The sequence below is a fragment of the Danio rerio genome, chromosome 20 (genome assembly GCF_049306965.1).
Source record: "Danio rerio strain Tuebingen ecotype United States chromosome 20, GRCz12tu, whole genome shotgun sequence".
Taxonomy (NCBI): Eukaryota; Metazoa; Chordata; class Actinopteri; order Cypriniformes; family Danionidae; genus Danio; species Danio rerio.
In genome coordinates, this window is record NC_133195.1 from 58,696,409 (window position 1) to 58,715,000 (window position 18,592).

An 18,592-nucleotide genomic window follows, 5' to 3' on the forward strand; every position below is an offset into this window, starting at 1 on the left:
TATAACACTACTATACATATAATATAAAGCACAACTGTATATATAGATCATATAGCACAACTGAACATATATAATATAGCACAACTGTACATATATTATATAGCACAACTGTACATATAGATCATATAGCACAACTGAACATATATAATATAGCACAACTGTGCATATATAATACAACACAACTGTACATATATAATATAGCACAACTGTACATATAGATCATATAGCACAACTGAACATATATAATATAGCACAACTGTACAGACATTATATAGCACAACTGTACATATATAATATAGCACAACTGTACATATATAATATAGCACAACTGTACATATATATTATATAGCACAATTGTACATACACATTATATAGCTCAACTGTACATATATATTATAGCACAACTGTACACATATATTATATAGCACAACTGTACATATATATTATATAGCTCAACTGTACAAACAAATCATATAGCACAACAGTACATATATAATACAGCAAAACTGTAGATATATATTATAGCACAACTGTACATATATTATATAGCACAACTGTACATATATATTATATAGCTCAACTGTACATATAGATCATATAGCACAACAGTACATATATAATACAGCACAACTGTACATATATACTATAGCACAACTGTACATATATTATATAGCACAACTGTACATATATATTATATAGCTCAACTGTACATATAGATCATATAGCACAACTGTACATATATAATATAGCACAACTGTACATATAGTACAACAGTACATATATTATATAGCTCAACTGTACATATAGATCATATAGCACAACTGTACATATATAATATAGCACAACTGTACATATATAATATAGCACAACTGTACATATAGTACAACAGTACATATATTATATAGCTCAACTGTACATATAGATCATATAGCACAACTGTACATATGTAATATAGCACAACTGTACATATAGTACAATAGTACATATATTACATAGCTCAACTGTACATATAGATCATATAGCACAACTGTACATATATAATATAGCACAACTGTACATATAGTACAACAGTACATATATTATATAGCTCAACTGTACATATATAATATAGCAGAACTGTAAATATGGATCATTCAGCACAACTGTACATATATCTTAAATAGCACAAGTGTACATATATTATATAGCACAACTCTACATGTATATAATTTAGAACAGCTTTACACACACACACACACACACACACACACACACACACACACATGTATATATATACAGTTGAAGTCATGAATTTTGTTTTATAATTTAAATATTTCCCTCATGATGTTGAACAGATTGAGGAAATGTTCACAGTATGTCTGATAATATTTGTTCTTCTGGAGAAAGTCTTATGAGTTTTATTTCGGCTAGAATAAAAGCGGTTTTTAATTTTTTAAACACAATTTTAAGGTCAATATTATTCGCCCCTTTAAGCTATATTTTTTCTGATAGTCTCCAGAACAAACCACTGTTACACATAACTTGCCTAATTACCCTAACTTTACCCTAATTACCCTAGTGATAAACCGATAAACAGAAATTGGGGACAAAAATAAACAGAGAGGCGAATAATTCTGACTTCAACTGTATATATATATATATATATATATATATATATATATATATATATATATATATATATATATATATATATATATATATAGTGCAAGTGGTTGTACAGATATTTAAAGAGAGAGCATATCTAGACACTAGCCCAAAACTCTGCACACGCTGACTGAATACAGACAGACACACAGAGAGTATAGAGTGGAGGATCAGGCATTAATCAGGGATAAAAATGTCCCCGATATGAGAATGTTTATATTTGATGATATGAAATCTCAGCCATTATTACAGACACGCGCTGTTTTCATTTATCCAGCTTCAATCATCAGCTCTATCTGCCGTCCAACAGAAGTTTATTTCTGACACTGCACAGGTCACAGTCGAACACACGAGATGTTATTACACACACAAACACACACGCGCACACACACAAGCGCACAGAACACACTATAAACATACATGCACACATCTCCAAAGCGCGGATGCTCCTGCAGTCACACACACACACACACACACACACACTGAAGGCCTGCATGCTTTACATCTGATAGATTTCATTCAACATGCATTACGTAATTTTCGGTATTAACGGCACAGCTGCGGTGATCCAGCGCGGATCTCGGATAAACCCGCAGACAGCGCCGCCAACACCGGCGGAACCGACGCGTCCTTACCGGCAGCATGACGGAGAACAGCAGACCTTCCGCGGGACACAGCGCTAGCTGCTAGCCGGAGAGCTAAGAGCCAGATCACTGTGATTCTCCTCACATCAACACACATACACACACACACACACACATACACTCTCACACACACAGCCTCTCTCACTCACACACACAGAGCAGCGCGCGCACGCGCCCTGCCCCTCCGCTCAACCGCACGCGCACGCGCCTCGTCTCGAAGAGGAAGAATGAGGAGGACGAGCAAGAAGAAGAGGATGAGGAGAAAGAGGAGGGAGAGACACCCGGTGCTGGAAGAGGAGGATCTTCATCAGCTGCAGCCGCCCGCACATACATCTATAGCTCACACACACACACACACACTGAATACTCTCCTTTCTCTCTCTCTCTCTCTCTCTCTCTCTCTCTCTCTCTCTCTCTCTCTCTCTCTCTCTCTCTCAGCATGCTGTTTGTTGTCTGTGTGTTATTAGATGTAATTAGTGTGTTGTGGGTGTTTGAGTGTCGGTGTGTAATTAATGTCCGCAAACGAAACATCAGAGTAAAGAAAAACTTGAATTCAATCAGAGTCTCAGCTCAGTGTGAACGTGAGCTCTCACCATTATTAGAGTAATTCACTGTACCGAATTTACAGTATTGAACACACACACACACACACACACACACACACAGACACACACACACACACACACACACACACACACACAGACACACACACTTCAGCACCTGAATGACACAAACATTGTAGAGCTTTTCATCAGATAATTCTCCATCATCTGGCAGCTGTGTGTGTGTGTGTGTGTGTGTGTGCGTGTGTGTGCGCGTGTTGATCCATCATCAGTTATTATGGGATTACATGGCTAAATCGACTAGCAGAACCTGAAGTTTGGATGTTTTAATGAATGAATAATGTTGGGAACTCTGCCTTCATCATGAGCTGTAATTCCAGATTAATCCGATCCCGGACGAGCCCCCAAAGCCCAGACGCCAAACATTCAGTAAATCACAGATGCCACTGTGTGAAAGGCGTCCCGGTTGAGCAGACGGAGCGCGCGGGACTCGGGAGACGATCTGGACTATCACACAGCTATTTCTGAAAGCTGCCGGTTTATTTTTATGTTGATTATGTTTGCAGCCGAATTCCTGCTCTGGTTCACATGTGCTGCAGTCTCACAGCGAGCGCTGGGCATCTGCACACAACAACATGTTGTGGCAACGGTTGCTATGGGGATGATGGGAAACAGGACAGAGTGGACACACACACACACACTGATGTAGAGCCGAGTGTGTGTCTGTCTGGTGTTTCTCCTAGTCTTCAGTGATTGACTCAACACGATCTCTCTGGACAGAAATGTGAAATACGGACCAATCGCTCGCTTCATTAGTGTCTAATCGTCTTCTTTAACCCCGCCCCTTTTCACAGCGCTGTACGACAGAGCTTCACACACACACAAACTCTAGTGTGAGCGCAGCTTCACTCTCTCATTAACAGGCTGGAGTATCCTGTACCCTCAGTATTTCAGACACCATCACCTTCAGAAACTCCCAGACCTGAGCATGTGCCACACTTCAGCCAGAAGCAGCATTTACTCTCTACACAGGAGTTTACAACCCACTTACATCTGACCCCATTTCCAGAAGCTTCCCCGACACCAGCATGAAGCGTGTGTGTGTGTGTGTGTGTGTGTGCAACTTTCTCTGCCAGTCCTCAGCTTTACTCAGTAGTGCTCTAGATCAGGCGTCTTCAGAGCACCAGTGTTAGCATCTCCAAGAGCCACAATAATGCAGAAGCGCTGCAGTCCTATATGTCCAGCACAGGTCAAACACAGGACAGTTTGTTTACTCACAGTTTCCATGGCGACTTGTCGAGTTTACCATGTGACACAACTAGGGATGTAACGGTATCAGAATTTCACGGTACGGTAATACCTCGGTATGAATGTCACGGTACGGTATTTATTGAATCATTTACAGGAAAAACAAAACTTATGAAAATACTCCAAAAAAGTGCCAAAAGTGTCAATGACATACAAATTAGCCATCTATCTGTAAGCTTTGAAACAGGAACTTCAATTTTAATAACACAAAATTATTAAACCATGTAAAAAAATAAAGTTTCAATTTAGTATTGTTGAAAACTCATCACATTCAACATTTAATCACTCACTCACTTAGATAGAGATGGGTTTAAAGGAAAATGATCATATAAATATAATCTGGTAAAAGCTGGATCTCTGGGTATTTACAATGTCCCCTGCAACAGAAAAAACCCCTCTCATTTGGGACTGAGGTTTCTGGGACAGAGAGATATGACTTGGCCCAGGTTGACAGCAGTGGGTAACGTTGTGCATTGTCTTTCCCCCACTTGAGAGGACAAGCCATGAGTGAGATAGAGATCTCTTTACGGTACAAGTCAATGCCTGCATCAATCTGAACAGTGTGCTGTGTTCTGCAGTCCCCATCACTGTTATTAGTCGTATTCCCTGACTTATATTTCACCACAGTCTGGCAGTGCCTGCATACCGTTTTTGTCTTTGTCTGTCACCTTTTCTCCTTTCTCGTATCTTTTTAGAAAGAAACCGAAATGCTTCCACACATCTGATTTAAAACCCGCTTTAGGTTCGATCATTTCCAGCTCTTTTTCATCTCCGCTACTAGCAGCACACTCCATTGCTGGATCTGTAGAGCCAACAGACCGCAAAGGATGATGGCCACGCCTGGGCTGATGGGAATTGTAGTTTCCGGTACCTCCCATTCGCTTCATTCGCCTGAGCAAATTTTCTCAGAAGACCTATAGTTATATCGAGTCATGCGACTACGGTAATATCGAAAAAAATTAATATTGCGGTATGACGGTATTTACAATACCTTTACATCCCTAGACACAACAGATCACATGGTTTGTGGATATATCCAATTTTGGTGAATATCCTGATCATATGATGAGCTGTGTAAGCACATGTACTGCAGTGTTTAGAGGAGAGCTGCTGGATCTACAACATGTTACTCCATCAACCACCATACCTGTCAACCCTGCTGTTTTCCCAGGATTCTCCCGTATTTTACAGTTCTATCCCGCTATCATCCCGTAAAGGTATTTTCCCGTGTTTCTCCCGTATTTTCAGTGTTTCTCTGAAGGTTGGCAAATAAACATTAAAGAGTCGATCCTCCCTATACGCAACCCATACCACTGATCATCTAGGAGCAGCCCCTCACTCTTAAATATGAGTCTGTTCAGTGCTTTCGCTTTGTTGAGGCATGAAACACTTTGAAATAAATATAAAAACAGCGCGATTCCCCTAACTTTCCTTTACAGCTGCCGTCTCCCCTTTATATGCAATCCTCAAAGCAGTCATATAGCAGTGCGTGACTGTCAGCTGACGCGCTCCATACTGATGGGATTTGATAGCCTGATTGTATTCCTTTCTAACAGCTATTAATTTTAATAAGCTGAACTGTTTGCTAATGTATCTGCTGCTGATGTAAACTGTTTATTTGATTATTTTGTAAATAATAATAATAAAACATATTACTGACCATTTCACTGTTTATTTACGAGGAAACAGCTCCAAATGAACATGTTTAGTCATGTGGGGATTTTTTAAAGGGGAAAGAGGGGGATCCCTTACTATGGTGGGCATATCCCACTGTTGACAGGTATGAACTTCAGCCCAATGTCATCAGAGTGGCTGTTTAACAGGGAGAGGAATGGAGCATATCTAGACAGTGTGAAACCAATGTAAATAAAGCAGATCATGTGTTAAACTATTAGTGATCGTACGCTTCAGGGACCAGAGCAACAGTGCTCACAGCCGTGTGTTAATATGGGTTAAAGCTGTTTTTACTATACTTAAATGTAGAACTCCTCTGCGTAACCGACCTCACAGACCTCAGCGTTATCAAGCAGAACAAAAGTGAACTTAGAAGTGAACATGTTCAAGGGCACTGCAGTCCATGTGTTAAACATGGATAATATTAAACACAAACCAATATTAAATGTTCCTAAATGAAGCTGTCGTCTTCCCCCCCCTAACTAGTAAACACACCAACTCACAGTCATCCTTGTTATGGAGCTTCTTTAGTGCCGTTTGCTGCACATGAACTCTTGTGTCTGGAAGAAGGATCATACACACACAGGTGCTCAGATTCATCACTGTGTAATGTCAGAATCTTTATTAATCAGACAGTAGATAATGGCACTGCTAACACCAAAGTTAGGCTTCGATTCCCAGGGAATGAGTAAACTGATCGAGCGCACATGAGTCCAGTGTAAGCCGCTTCATATAAAGCTCAAATAAAGGGAACGCTTTCCTTAACATCACATTTTCGTACATACTAATAAATCACGTATACCTCTATACCAGGGGTGGCCAACCCTGTTCCTGGAGATTTCAGTAGCAACCCATATCAAACACACCTGAACCTGAACACCACGTGATCATTACAGGCAGGTGTGTTTGATATGGGTCGCAACTGAAATCTGCAGGAAGGGAGATCTCCAGGAACAGGGTTGGCCACCCCTGCTCTATACTGTGATGTACATGTGTCATTATAGGTGTGTGTGTGTGTGTGTGTGTGTGTGTGTGTGTGTGTTTGTAAGACAGATTCATATAAAGCTACTAAACGTCTAAAACTCTGCATGAACACCCCTGAACACCCATGTTAGCGTGACCTAAGTAGTCCACATAATATTCATATTAAAGTTACCTTAAAAACCATTAGGAGGAGCCTCTAAACACATGTGTGTCTGCCTCAAGATACATATGCAACTTTAAACCCACGTAAGCAGCAGTTCTTGTGAAAACCAAGAGTTTTAGAAGGAAGGAAGGAAGATTATATTTGTTCAAGTAAGTCCTCCAGTTGTCGTACTAAAGGTGCACATTAGCGGTGTAAACTGTGTTCAGAGCAAGGTGTCGAACACCGCTCGCTCCTCCGCATCTGCACACACCGAGATCTGCTTCTCCACCGCTGCAGAGTCTCTCCTCGACTGGACTCCGGATTCAGACTCCTGCACAAACTCCTGGATCTCCAGCGGGAGCCGCCTGAACTTGTCCTGGTACTCCTGGTCCAGCTGAGTCTGAAGCTGCAGAGGAAAAAGACAGAAATCAGTGCGGGAAACCCCGACAGCCTTCTGGAGCAGAGCCTCAACTGGCAGATCTCTGGGCTAGATTCAGTTCTGGACATCGCCATCTTCTCTAATCGCGCAGAGCACACACCAGGAACACAGATATATTCTCATCCTTATGCAGGTCCAGAATCAGTTTCTGACATGATCTTAAAGACTCTACTGAAGGATGGCAGTTAGACTATAATACAGCTTCATTCTCAATCCGTTCAGGTTGACTTGTACAGTGTTTCTCACAGTAATGACTGCTTCAACACAGCTTTACAGAAGGTGCAGATTACTGCATGACTGTCAAAATCAGGAAACTGAAGGCTATCAGTCACCATAACTCATAATATATTTATTTTCACTAATATTATTGACTGATGTGAAAATGTTCATCTGATTTATGTACAGTGCCGTGTGTACAGCCATCTTTTCTGTTGTTCAGTGGAGATGTTATATGAGAGACTTGCTTTGTTTACTAAATAAAGTGGATCTAATTGGATTTGCATTGATAACATTGAATAAAAGTTAAAGAGGTATTATTTTTTACTTCATAAATGAAGTTTTTAGTAATAATACTCCCACAATAATTCTGCATACGACTGCAGATTTGTAGCACAATTCTCAGCAGAAATGTCTGAGTCAGATTCTGTCTGGCTCTACTCATAACTCTATAGCTAACTGACAGCTTTTAATGGTTGAACAAAGGAAAAGTTAAACAGAGTTATTATATATAAGCATAGTTTAGCTGCAGTCATGTAGTATATTGGTGACATCTCTCCTCAAGTCTTTATTCTTGGCCTCTTCAAACAGTTAGCGCTTACACATTTGAGTTTTCCCAAACAGAATCACATCGAGGACGATCACTAATTCTCTGATCTATTGATTATGTACAGCCCACAATATCTGTGTTTGATTATGATATTAATAGCTTCGTCATGCTGAATGATCACCAGTTATCTGACGCTTTACTACACAGTAGCCATGTTTCCACTATCGCGCCTAAAGTGAGCGAGGGCCAGGGCGAGCCGAGGCCAGTCGTGTTTCCACTGTCACTTCCAGGGCCTGATCGGGTCAAGGCAGGGCTTCCTCGAGGCCTGCTGAATACCTTGGGCCAAAGAGGGCCAGCTGGGGCTACGGGCAGTGAAAGGAGAGGCGGAGATGGCCTGAGTCTGGTAAAGATAGCATGTGGCCATTATACTAGTTTTCAGATCACACATAAGTACATGCGGCAAACTGATAAATAAATAGGGGAAAGAAAACATCTAGCTGATCAGTATGAGATATTCCATAAACACCTTATAGGCTAAGGGTCTTCTGCTTATGATCGCCCATTTGTTTCACTTTTAAATGTAAAGGCTTGTACACACCGGCTAGCTTTTCCTTTGTGTTTATCGTCAGCGTTTTTCAATAAGTTTTTCCGGATTCAAACCCAGGTGATTTTCACTGGCGTCGAGCAGATGAGGATGCAAAATCACTCTTTGACATTAGATGGCGCTACACAACTTTAAGCTTCTGACACGCGATTGTAACACAGAATAAGAGGACAGAAAGTTGACACACTTGTTGTTAAAGATACTGGTGAATCGAACAAGCATGGATGGTTGAAGCAGCAGCTCCAGCTCTAGCGATGAGGAAAGGATGAGTGTTCAGCAGAGCATTAAGCAGCTGCATGTTCATATCCCTCTGGGTATCTTCTTCACTGTGTGCTCGCATTGACAGTGTTGCACTTGAGCGCCTCCAAGTGCTGTTTACTGTAACTTCAGCAGCTCCATGCACGTGAACAAAAGTGCCAACCTGATTGGTGGAGAAGGTTTAGACGTCAAAAAAAAAAAAAAAAAAAAAAAAAAAAACGAGCATGAGGCGTTTTTTTAAAAATGATGCTTTTACGCCTGCCGATTGCGTGTTGGTGTGCACGATCACATTGGCACGCTTTACTTAGTCACAAGGCGTTAAATGACGACGGAAAACACAAGCAAAAAACGTCTCGCTGTGCACGGGCCTTAAGGCTGTTGCATTAAATAATAAAGTTTTAATTTATAAGTGATATTTCTGTGTATAGTGTCATTTCTAGATAAAATAGCTTAAGCTATACTGACATCATTTAAAGAATTACAAATATGGGATTTAATAAAATGACATTAAATCTGTAATTTTATTAAACTACAAAATCAGAAAGGTCGGACCCTTCCTATCTGAACATGCAGCTCAACTCCTTGTTCAAGCTCTTGTTCTGTCCAGACTGGACTATTGCAACTCTCTACTAGCCGGGCTTCAGCTAACTCTATCAAGCCTCTTCAACTGCTCCAGAACGCAGCAGCACGAGTGATCTTTAATGAAGCTAAACGAGCACATGTCACTCCGCTGCTCATCCGTTTGCACTGGCTGCCAGTTGCTGCTCGCATCAAATTCAAAGCTGTGATGTTTGCTTACAAAGTGACTTCTGGCTTTGCTCCTTCTTATCTGCTCTCACTTCTGCAGATGTATGTGCCCTCCAGAAACTTGAGTTCTGTGAATGAACGTCGCCTCGTGGTTCCATCCCAAAGAGGGAAGAAATCACTTTCCCGAACTCTCGCATTCAATCTGCCCAGTTGGTGGAATGAACTCCCTAACTGCATCAGAACGGCAGAGTCACTCGCTGTCTTCAAGAAACCACTAAAAACTCAACTATTTAGTCTCCACTTCCCTTCCTAATCTGCAATTGCCTCTTTGGATATCACACTAACTGTACCCAAAACAAAATAAAAAAATAAAATAAAAAAAAGATTATAGATATTTACTAAAAACAATAAACAACAGAGGAGTTCTGAAATATTATTGATAAAGTCTGTGGAGACGATGATATTAATCAAATCCTGCAAACAGAGCATTATTGGGTTAAACCAGAAACCTTCTTTTCTGTCCTCCAGTCCTGCACAGCGCATCGGGAAAACTGCACATAAAAAGAGTGTCCTGTGTCCTCAAACAAGTGTTTCTGTGTTTATTAGACGTGAAAAATGTAAAAATAAATGTTAAATGTAGAGCTTTATTAGTGGATATCTGCTGAGCGCAACCAAGTATATTCTATATCTTATTACATGCTCTTATGTCCTGAAACACTTAATGGTATTCTTTGCTTAAGGTATGCGAATAATTTGCAACATCCTTCAATTATTCTCTTCAATAAAGGGGGATAACCTGTTCAGTGTCATATATCACAGGCTAATATTTATGTTTGAGGTCTCTCTGGAGCATTTGGCCTGAATGTTTGACGGCGTCTACCAAAACGAGGATGTAATAAATACTTTTTATAGCGAGTTATTGCTGGAACATTTCTGTGGTGTTATATCATGGATGGTGCGCTGGGTCATCCCTTCGTTAGTTGCGAGACCACTTGATGCCAACAGTTGGTCGGCAAGTAAACCAATCTAATAAATGGAAACACACTGGCCTGTGCGTATAGACACATGGTGTGCTTTATCTGCTGATTCCCTCTGGAGTGGGCGGGTTGTGTTTGATTTAGGGGACGTCCTGAGGACGGGGTTTGCATGATGTGCTACAAGCCTGACAGTGGAAACGCGACATGATTTCAGCCTCACTGCTCAACATCCCGGGCGATTGGCCCGGCCCGATTAAAGCCGAGCTCGCACTGGGCCGACAGTGGAAATGCAGATACTGACTGTAGTGTGAGTGTGTGTGCGTGTGCGTGTGTGAAATCCCTTGACATTCCTGATCCACCAGTTGAGAGCGTCTGATCTAGAAGCTGATCATCAAGGTAAAGCAGAGGTGTGTGAGGGAATACAGCGCCGGAGGATGAATAAGCGTGAATAAGGAACCCAGTAAAGCTCAGCGTGATTCAGGAGAGTAAAACACAGCGCTGATGACGGCACACAACACACCAGAGACCTGCAGAAACACACACATCTCCAGAGCCGGATCTGCTGTTTCTCTCCGGGCACAGACTCCCCTAGTGATTAAAGATGGCAGAATTGTATTCATTCTGACCCAATAATTGCTTTACTGCTTATCTGACTGGTTAACTACCCCGCCGGCTCTCCGGGGAGCGCTGTAATTAAAGAAAGCACTAAAGACGAATGGTGTCAAAGACTAGGATTTCCAGGCATTTGTAGTGCTGTGTGATTGTGAGAGCGTCTCTGAGCCGCCTGACTCTGGCTTCGGGTTAGTTCTCCATGCAGATGAGCAGCGGGAACCGTCTGAACTGATGATGATGATGATGATGATGATGATGGGGAGATCAGATCATTTTACAGACTCAGAGCTTTGAGTGTCAGTCATCAAGATAAACACTCCTTCATTTCATTCAGTTTGCCATAGTATCATTAGTAAGTCACGAGCTGCGGCCACACTCCTCTCCTACGAGCTCACACTACAAACAGCCAGAACTAGAACGCTGTAATGGCCCGTTTACACTGACTGGTACAGTACAGCACGGTACGGCTCATCTTTATCAGGCTTGCGTTTCTACTACTAAGGGTAGCTTTTGGTGGGCGTGGTGTACGACAGAGAGTTTCAGTCGACGTCATTCTCACTCCTATTAATGTCTACAGTAAAGCAGTACGGGTCGCTCACATATCATACGACAAGCACTGCTCTCAACACAGATGCTTTACACACATCAATACTGCATTTATTTCAACAGTTTGATTATAACTGCAGATCAATGATAATAGTATACTGCAACCAGGGCTTTACATTGACCAATGCGGGCAGATTTCAGCTCCGGCGGGTTAGACAGACACCTCCACTAGACACTTTGGCTGGTTGCAAATCATTTTTAAATTATAGTCTTCTTAAAAGCAGGGTTCGACAATATGCATGGCCCGATATTCATGCAAATTTAATCTTAGAATCAAGAAGCAGCACGACTGACAATAATAACTGTGTTCACACGAGCAAAACAGCAAAATAAGAAGGTGAATACCGGACGAGAGGATAATCACTCGCTAAAGCGTTAGAAAGCGTGCACGCTCCCGTTTACTTGCGCGAATCTCGTGCCTAGAGGAAGCGCAACTGGTGCGATCGGTTCCCTTTGAAACAGTTTGGACAAAGAGTGATGATCGTGCACCCACAGTCCTGCTGCTTTCCAGAGCTCAAGACAAACACACACACACACATTCTTTAGTTAGCAGCAGGTAACTGCTTTCGTTTTAATTATTAGCTCGCACTTTTAGACGGGCTCGTAAAACTACAACAGGACACGGCAGATTTGGTACACCTTGGCTTTGTGGTTGTACATTAAGACAACGACAAGGTTTGCTTGAGCTCAGGTCATCCATGGCTCATCATTATATGCATATATCCAGGGCTTTACATTCACTTTTTTGATCACCAGCCACAGTGGCTAGTAGTTTTTCAACGTTACTAGCCGCTCTGCATTTTCACTAGCCACAATTTTGTAGTTGGGAAAATATTGTTATATTCATAAATATGACTTTGACATGCTAAAATGACTTGATTTAGAGTTTGTGTTCTGTCCACATGCCTCCTCATTCATTTCCTGTGTTGTGTGACGTGTAAGAGCAAAAAGGTCATGGTTTCATAGTGTTATACTGCAATCAGTTTTTATTTCACATCACTTTTCAGAACAATAATTATTTCTTAGACACAAATTTTAAATGTGTCAAACAAGCTAAATATAGCTGTATCCTATACTTTTATATTTAACAAAACATTTCTTTAAAAAAACCAAAGAAAAACAATTGACTTTAAAAATAATTATTGTCATGTATCAACAATATGCACATCTCTCTCAGATCACCAGTTAACTACACATTAATGGAGAGTTCATCTCATATTGAAGCAAATGTTGTAAAAAAAAAAAAAAGATTATTAAACCATATAAGCAAAAATAACCGTAAGCAAAAGAAAGCAGGTGAAAAACAAACTGTGATAATGGAAGGATGATCACACGGTTAAGGCCAATTAAAAATCAGTTCAGAGCGAAAGCAACCGGTGCTGCATACAAAAAGACACATTTAGAGCTCTTGAAAGCAGCAAGACTGTGTGTGCATTAGCATTACTTTTTTGCCTGACTATTTGAAAGAGATGCGATCACAGTTGCGTTCCAGGCACGCGTGCTTCAAGGAAGGAGACAGGAGCGCGCACACGCTTTAAACAGTCACGCGCATCACATCAGCTGGTAGAGATTATCCTCTCATTCGCTATTCATCTGCTTTCTTCTGCAGGCGCGAATGCAATTTTTTTTTGTTAGTTGTTCTGTTTCTCCATTCTAAGATCACATCTGTACTCATATTGAGTTATTCTTATAGTCGAACCCTGCTTTAAGAAAACCACAATTTAAAAATTATTTTTAACCAGATAAAGTGGCTAGTGGAGGTGTCTGTCTAACCGGCAAAGCTGAAATCTACCCGCATTTGGCAGGTTGGCGGGTGTTAATGTAAAGCCCTGCATATATCATTATGGTGTAATGTCTCAGCTGTGTATTAGAACATGGCCGATCCTTTGTTTTCATTCTGGCTATTCCACGAGCTCGTGACGCATCTCTGTAACCAATCAGCGTTCAGCTGCATGTCTAGCTCCACCTTTTGATTCCCTTTCTCCTGTTTGGTATCCTTTCAAAAGAATGCCGAAAAAGTAGTAGGGTTTGGTTTTGTTCACCTTTTGACAGTGGAAACGGCCAAAAAAGCAAACCGTACCATACCACTCAGTGGAAACAGCGCGCTAGAGAGAGGAAAGAATCACCTGCTGTTCTGTTTATGATCAGCTCAGCTCTTCAGGTTTGACTGACACACACACACACACACACACACACACACTCATCAGCAATGCTCACGGTCTGAGCTCAAGCACACAGGATTAGTCCAGCTTTACACTCTGTGTTTGTGAGTTGTTCATTTGTCATGTAAAGAGACGAAAGACTCAAACTGAGGACTCGAGAGAAGAAATCAAATCTTTATCCAGCTCTGACTGTGTATGATCGACTTCATTCTGTCTCCTGATGAACAACCACTCAAACCCGACTGAAGACTGGACTACAGAACTGATCTCCTCCTCCTCGTCTGCAGTGTGCAGTGTGTGCTGATGAACGAGTCGACTCATCATTCTACAGTCGCATAACAGGTTTGTTCAAAGCGAGCACACTGCCAATTACCGACCATCACTAGCCTGAACTCAAACGCCGCTCACTCAAACCCGAGCGCGGACTCTCCACAGTCTCCAGGTCACCTTCTGGAAAGCCGCATTTCTGTCCGGACGCCACGAGCAGATGCTCCCGCAGCGCACACACACTGCTGCCCCCTGCTGCCCGCACACTGAGCGGATTACAGCGCTACACCTGCACCTTTAACACCTGCGGGACACGTCTTTATCACCTGCGCTCGCTCGTGTGGGAACAGCAGGAGTCCAGCTGCGTAAATAAAGCCTGACATTCGGCCTGTGCTCCACTCACACACTCACACACTCACTCACTCACTGTGTGTTATTACACTGTCAAACTCAGACGGAGGCTCAGTGGATTCAATGCAAATCAACAGAATACATCTCAATATGAACACACACACACACACACGCACACACACACACACACACGACTGTTAATGTGAATGATTCCCCTGTATTACAAAATAAGAGTGCATGCCTTTAATCACTATTTTTGATTTTCAAAAAATATTAAAATCTCATTGCAATGATTACAAATTGGGCGGCGCGGTGGTGCAATGCAGAGCACTGTGGCCTCACAGCAAGAAGGTCGCTGGTTCAAGTCCTGGCTGGGTCAGTTGGTGTTTCTGTGTGGAGTTTGCATGTTCTCCCTGTGTTGGCGTGGGTTTCCTCCGGGTGCTCCGGTTTCCCCCACAGTCCAAACACATGTGCTATATAGGGGATCTGATCAACTAAACAGGCTGTAGTGTATGAGTGTGTATGGATGTTTCCCAGTGATGGGCTGTAGCTGGAAGGGCATCTGCTGTGTAAAACATATGCTGGAATAGTTGGTGGTTCATTCCGCTGTGGCAACCCCAGATAAACAAAGGAACTAAGCCGATTAAAAAAATGGATGAATGAATGATTGGAAATATCAGTATGTGTGTGTGTGTGTGTGTGTGTGTGTGTGTGTGTGTGTGGTCATGTGATGTGCATTTTCAGCGGTGCAGTGTGGACGGAGAGCTGTTCAGAAACGCTAGTGTGGTTTTCATTCTAAAGCGTATCCATGTAAACGGGGCCTGAGAGCTGCTGGGTGAACTCTGACCTGTGTCCTTCATGTGTTCATGTGAATAGAGAAGCATCACTTCTCTCTAACGCTGCTCTTGTCTGGGGAACTCTTCTTGATGCTGGAGTTTCAGATATGTGCTCTATGAAGCCGAGAGAAGCTGTCAGTGATGAAGTGATTCTGTGAGAGCTGCTGCTGGCGTATCCTCAGAGAAACAGGCAATCTGGATCCTCGGACCCGCAGAGATCTGCAGATCAAACGCAGCTCCCTCGCTGCAGCTCCAGATCTCAGTTAAATCCGTCTTTCCTCCACAGACTCTCTTCTGTCAACAAACCACATTCAGCCATCAGCGGCGCCCGCTCGGGACGCAGCGACCTTCTTCAACATCTGTCCTCATTCTGCTCGCCGTCCAGGGATGCTGCGCTGCTCAATCTGGAGCGTCACACTCTCATTTCAACCTGCGTGTGTGTGTGTGTGTGTGTGTGTGTGTGTGTGTGTGTGTGTGTGTGTGTGTGTGTGTGAGATAATACACATGCTCAGGGACGCCTGCATCAGTCCACACACGTGCAGAGACCTGGGGAAGGTTGTGTGTGTGTGTGTGTATGTGTGTGTGTGTGTGTGTGTGGCAGGATCAGGTATTTCCAGCGTGCATGTGTGTGTGTGTGCGTACGTGTGTTTGCACTCCTCGTGTGTTTATCGAGCGACAGAACTTCCCCTGGAGAGAAGCAGGAGTCTGTGAATTATTAACGAAGAGCTGCTCACATCAAAAGCAGAGCAGACACGACCAGTGTGTGTGTGTGTGTGTATATGTGTGTATAGGAGCATGTGTGTGTGTGTGTGTGTGTGTGTGTGTGTGTGTGTGTATATGTGTGTAGGAGCATGTGTGTGTATGTACTGAGCAGAACACACTGAAGCACTCTGCCTTGACTGCACTGTAGATGTTGTTGTTCAGTATCTTTGCCCTTCCTGCACTGCTCTGAAATCAACATACTTCTGAAGTTTGGACAATCGATTGTCGCTAGAATATCAGCATCAACTGTAGGCCATACATCTGCTCATATCTGCTGATAAACTCTGGATCCGCCTTACTAGCCCAGTTCGGGAGACAGACACACTCTGTCAGTGTAAAACTAGATTAAACACACACCTCTCAGCATCAGCATACACAGAAAACACACACTATCAAACCCAAATCCTCTAAAGGATCGTTAGTCTGCATGAATGAGGGCAACCGGAGCCGGGAACACACAAACACACACTGTAATGTGAACAACACTACACTCATGTTAGTCTGTCTCTCTTGATCCCGAGGTCTACATAATCTTGGACCGGCCAGTATAATGTGCTTAATTAGAAACTAACAAAGCAGATCTGTGTTTGTGTGGTTATTATGGGGTTAACAGCAGATCTGTGTGTGGTTATTATGGGGTTAACAGCAGATCTGTGTGTGTGTGGTTATTATGGGGTTAACAGCAGATCTGTGTGTGGTTATTATGGGGTTAACAGCAGATCTGTGTGTGTTTATTATGGGGTTAACAGCAGATCTGTGTGTGGTTATTATGGGGTTAACAGCAGATCTGTGTGTGGTTATTATGGGGTTAACAGCAGATCTGTGTGTGTTTATTATGGGGTTAACAGCAGATCTGTGTGTGGTTATTATGGGGTTAACAGCAGATCTGTGTTGTCATGGTGACGGCACAGCACTCTGTTTGTGGCCTGCAGTTTCATTCAACATCACCATCACATGTGAACGGCCAGAGCTCTGCCTCAACATTTCCCCTCTAAATAAATCTAATATCAGCCACTCAATGAAAAGACTCTGAGGTAAATAAGGGTGTCAGATATATTTAAGGTTGGGTTCTGCTAAATATACTGAAATACCTGAGCTGTGATAGAAATCAGAGGTGAGGGATGTAAAAGATTGGAAACACACTTCTTTACTTGAAGATTGCAGTGATGCACAAGATGACGATGCTTAAAAGAAGCGAAGAACTCAAACAGGAGAGAAGGCAAACAACAATATTTCTGAATAAAACTGATGCATTTGACGTTGGTTTGTAGTATATCAACCGTACATTATAACCCTACTCTCAGTGTTATTGGACCTCAGTGCTGCCTTTGATCCTACTGATATATAATATTCTCCTGACAGGCTTGAAGATGATGTTGGTGGAACTGCATTGGCCTGGTTCAGGTCTGGTCTATCTGAACGTTATCAGCGCAGTTTGACAATAACTTTTTTGATCAGCACCTACTGTGGCTAGTAGTAACATCCAAACACAGCTCCAACGTCATCGTTAAATTTGCTGATGACACGACGGTGGTGGGCCTTATCACCGATAAGGCTGAGACGGCCTACAGAGAGGAGGTGCACACTCTGACGCAGTGGCATGAGGAAAACCACCTCTCACTCAACAAAACTCTAACCCTAACTCAGCAAAACCAAGGAGCTGGTGGTGGATTTCAGGAGAGAGAAGAGAGAACACCCCCCATCACCATCAACGGGACGCCAGTGGAGAGAGTCAGCACTTTCAAGTGTCTAGGAGTCCACATCGCTGAGGATTTGACATGGACTGCCCACACAGACGCGGTGCTGAGGAAGGCACAACAACGCCTCTTCTTCCTCAGGCGTCTCAGGAGGTTTGGATTGAGCCCCCACATCCTCCGCTCGATCTACACCTGCACTGTGGAGAGCATCCTGTCTGGCTGCATCACCACCTGGTGTGGAAACAGCACCAGCAGCAATCGCAAAGGCCTACATAGGATTGTGCGAACTGCTGGACGCGTATTAGGAGATGAGCTTTCCTCCTACAGGACATCTACACCAGGCGGTGCATGAGGAAAGCCAAGAGAATCATCAGTGACTCCAGCCACCCAAGCCATAGACTTTCTCTCTGCTACCCACAGGCAGACGGTTCCACAGCATCCGATCACGCAGGAAAGAGTCTTCCCTCAGACTATCAGGCTGATGAACACCTAACACACAACACACAGACTCTTCCATATCCCTCACTGCACACCATCAGTATGTAGCAT

The 18,592-nt window shown here is 42.7% G+C and overlaps 2 protein-coding genes across 21 annotated transcripts in view; both read right to left on the bottom strand.

Annotated features, from left to right (window-relative positions):
- Positions 1-2,441, bottom strand: part of plcb4b (phospholipase C, beta 4b) — a 100,644-nt gene extending 98,203 nt beyond the window's left edge. For all 10 annotated transcript variants that reach the window (XM_073933853.1, XM_073933851.1, XM_073933852.1 and 7 more), the window contains exon 1: positions 2,280-2,441. In XM_073933853.1, coding sequence (XP_073789954.1) covers positions 2,280-2,385 — 106 coding nt within the window. In that variant the 5' untranslated portion in view covers positions 2,386-2,441. The remainder of the gene's footprint in view (positions 1-2,279) is intronic.
- Positions 2,442-6,423: 3,982 nt separating this feature from the next.
- Positions 6,424-18,592, bottom strand: part of plcb1l (phospholipase C beta 1-like) — a 152,906-nt gene continuing 140,737 nt past the window's right edge. For 5 of the 11 annotated variants that reach the window (XR_012396242.1, XR_012396243.1, XR_012396244.1 and 2 more), the window contains 2 exons: positions 6,824-7,365; positions 6,424-6,658 (listed from right to left, as the gene is read on the bottom strand). Coding sequence is in view for 4 of the 11 variants with exons in the window: in XM_073933862.1 (XP_073789963.1) it covers positions 7,183-7,365 (183 nt within the window). In the remaining 7 variants the exon portion in view is untranslated. Of the gene's footprint in view, positions 7,366-18,592 lie in introns of all 11 variants that reach the window. The other 6 variants (XM_073933862.1, XM_073933863.1, XM_073933860.1 and 3 more) reach the window with 2 other exon arrangements.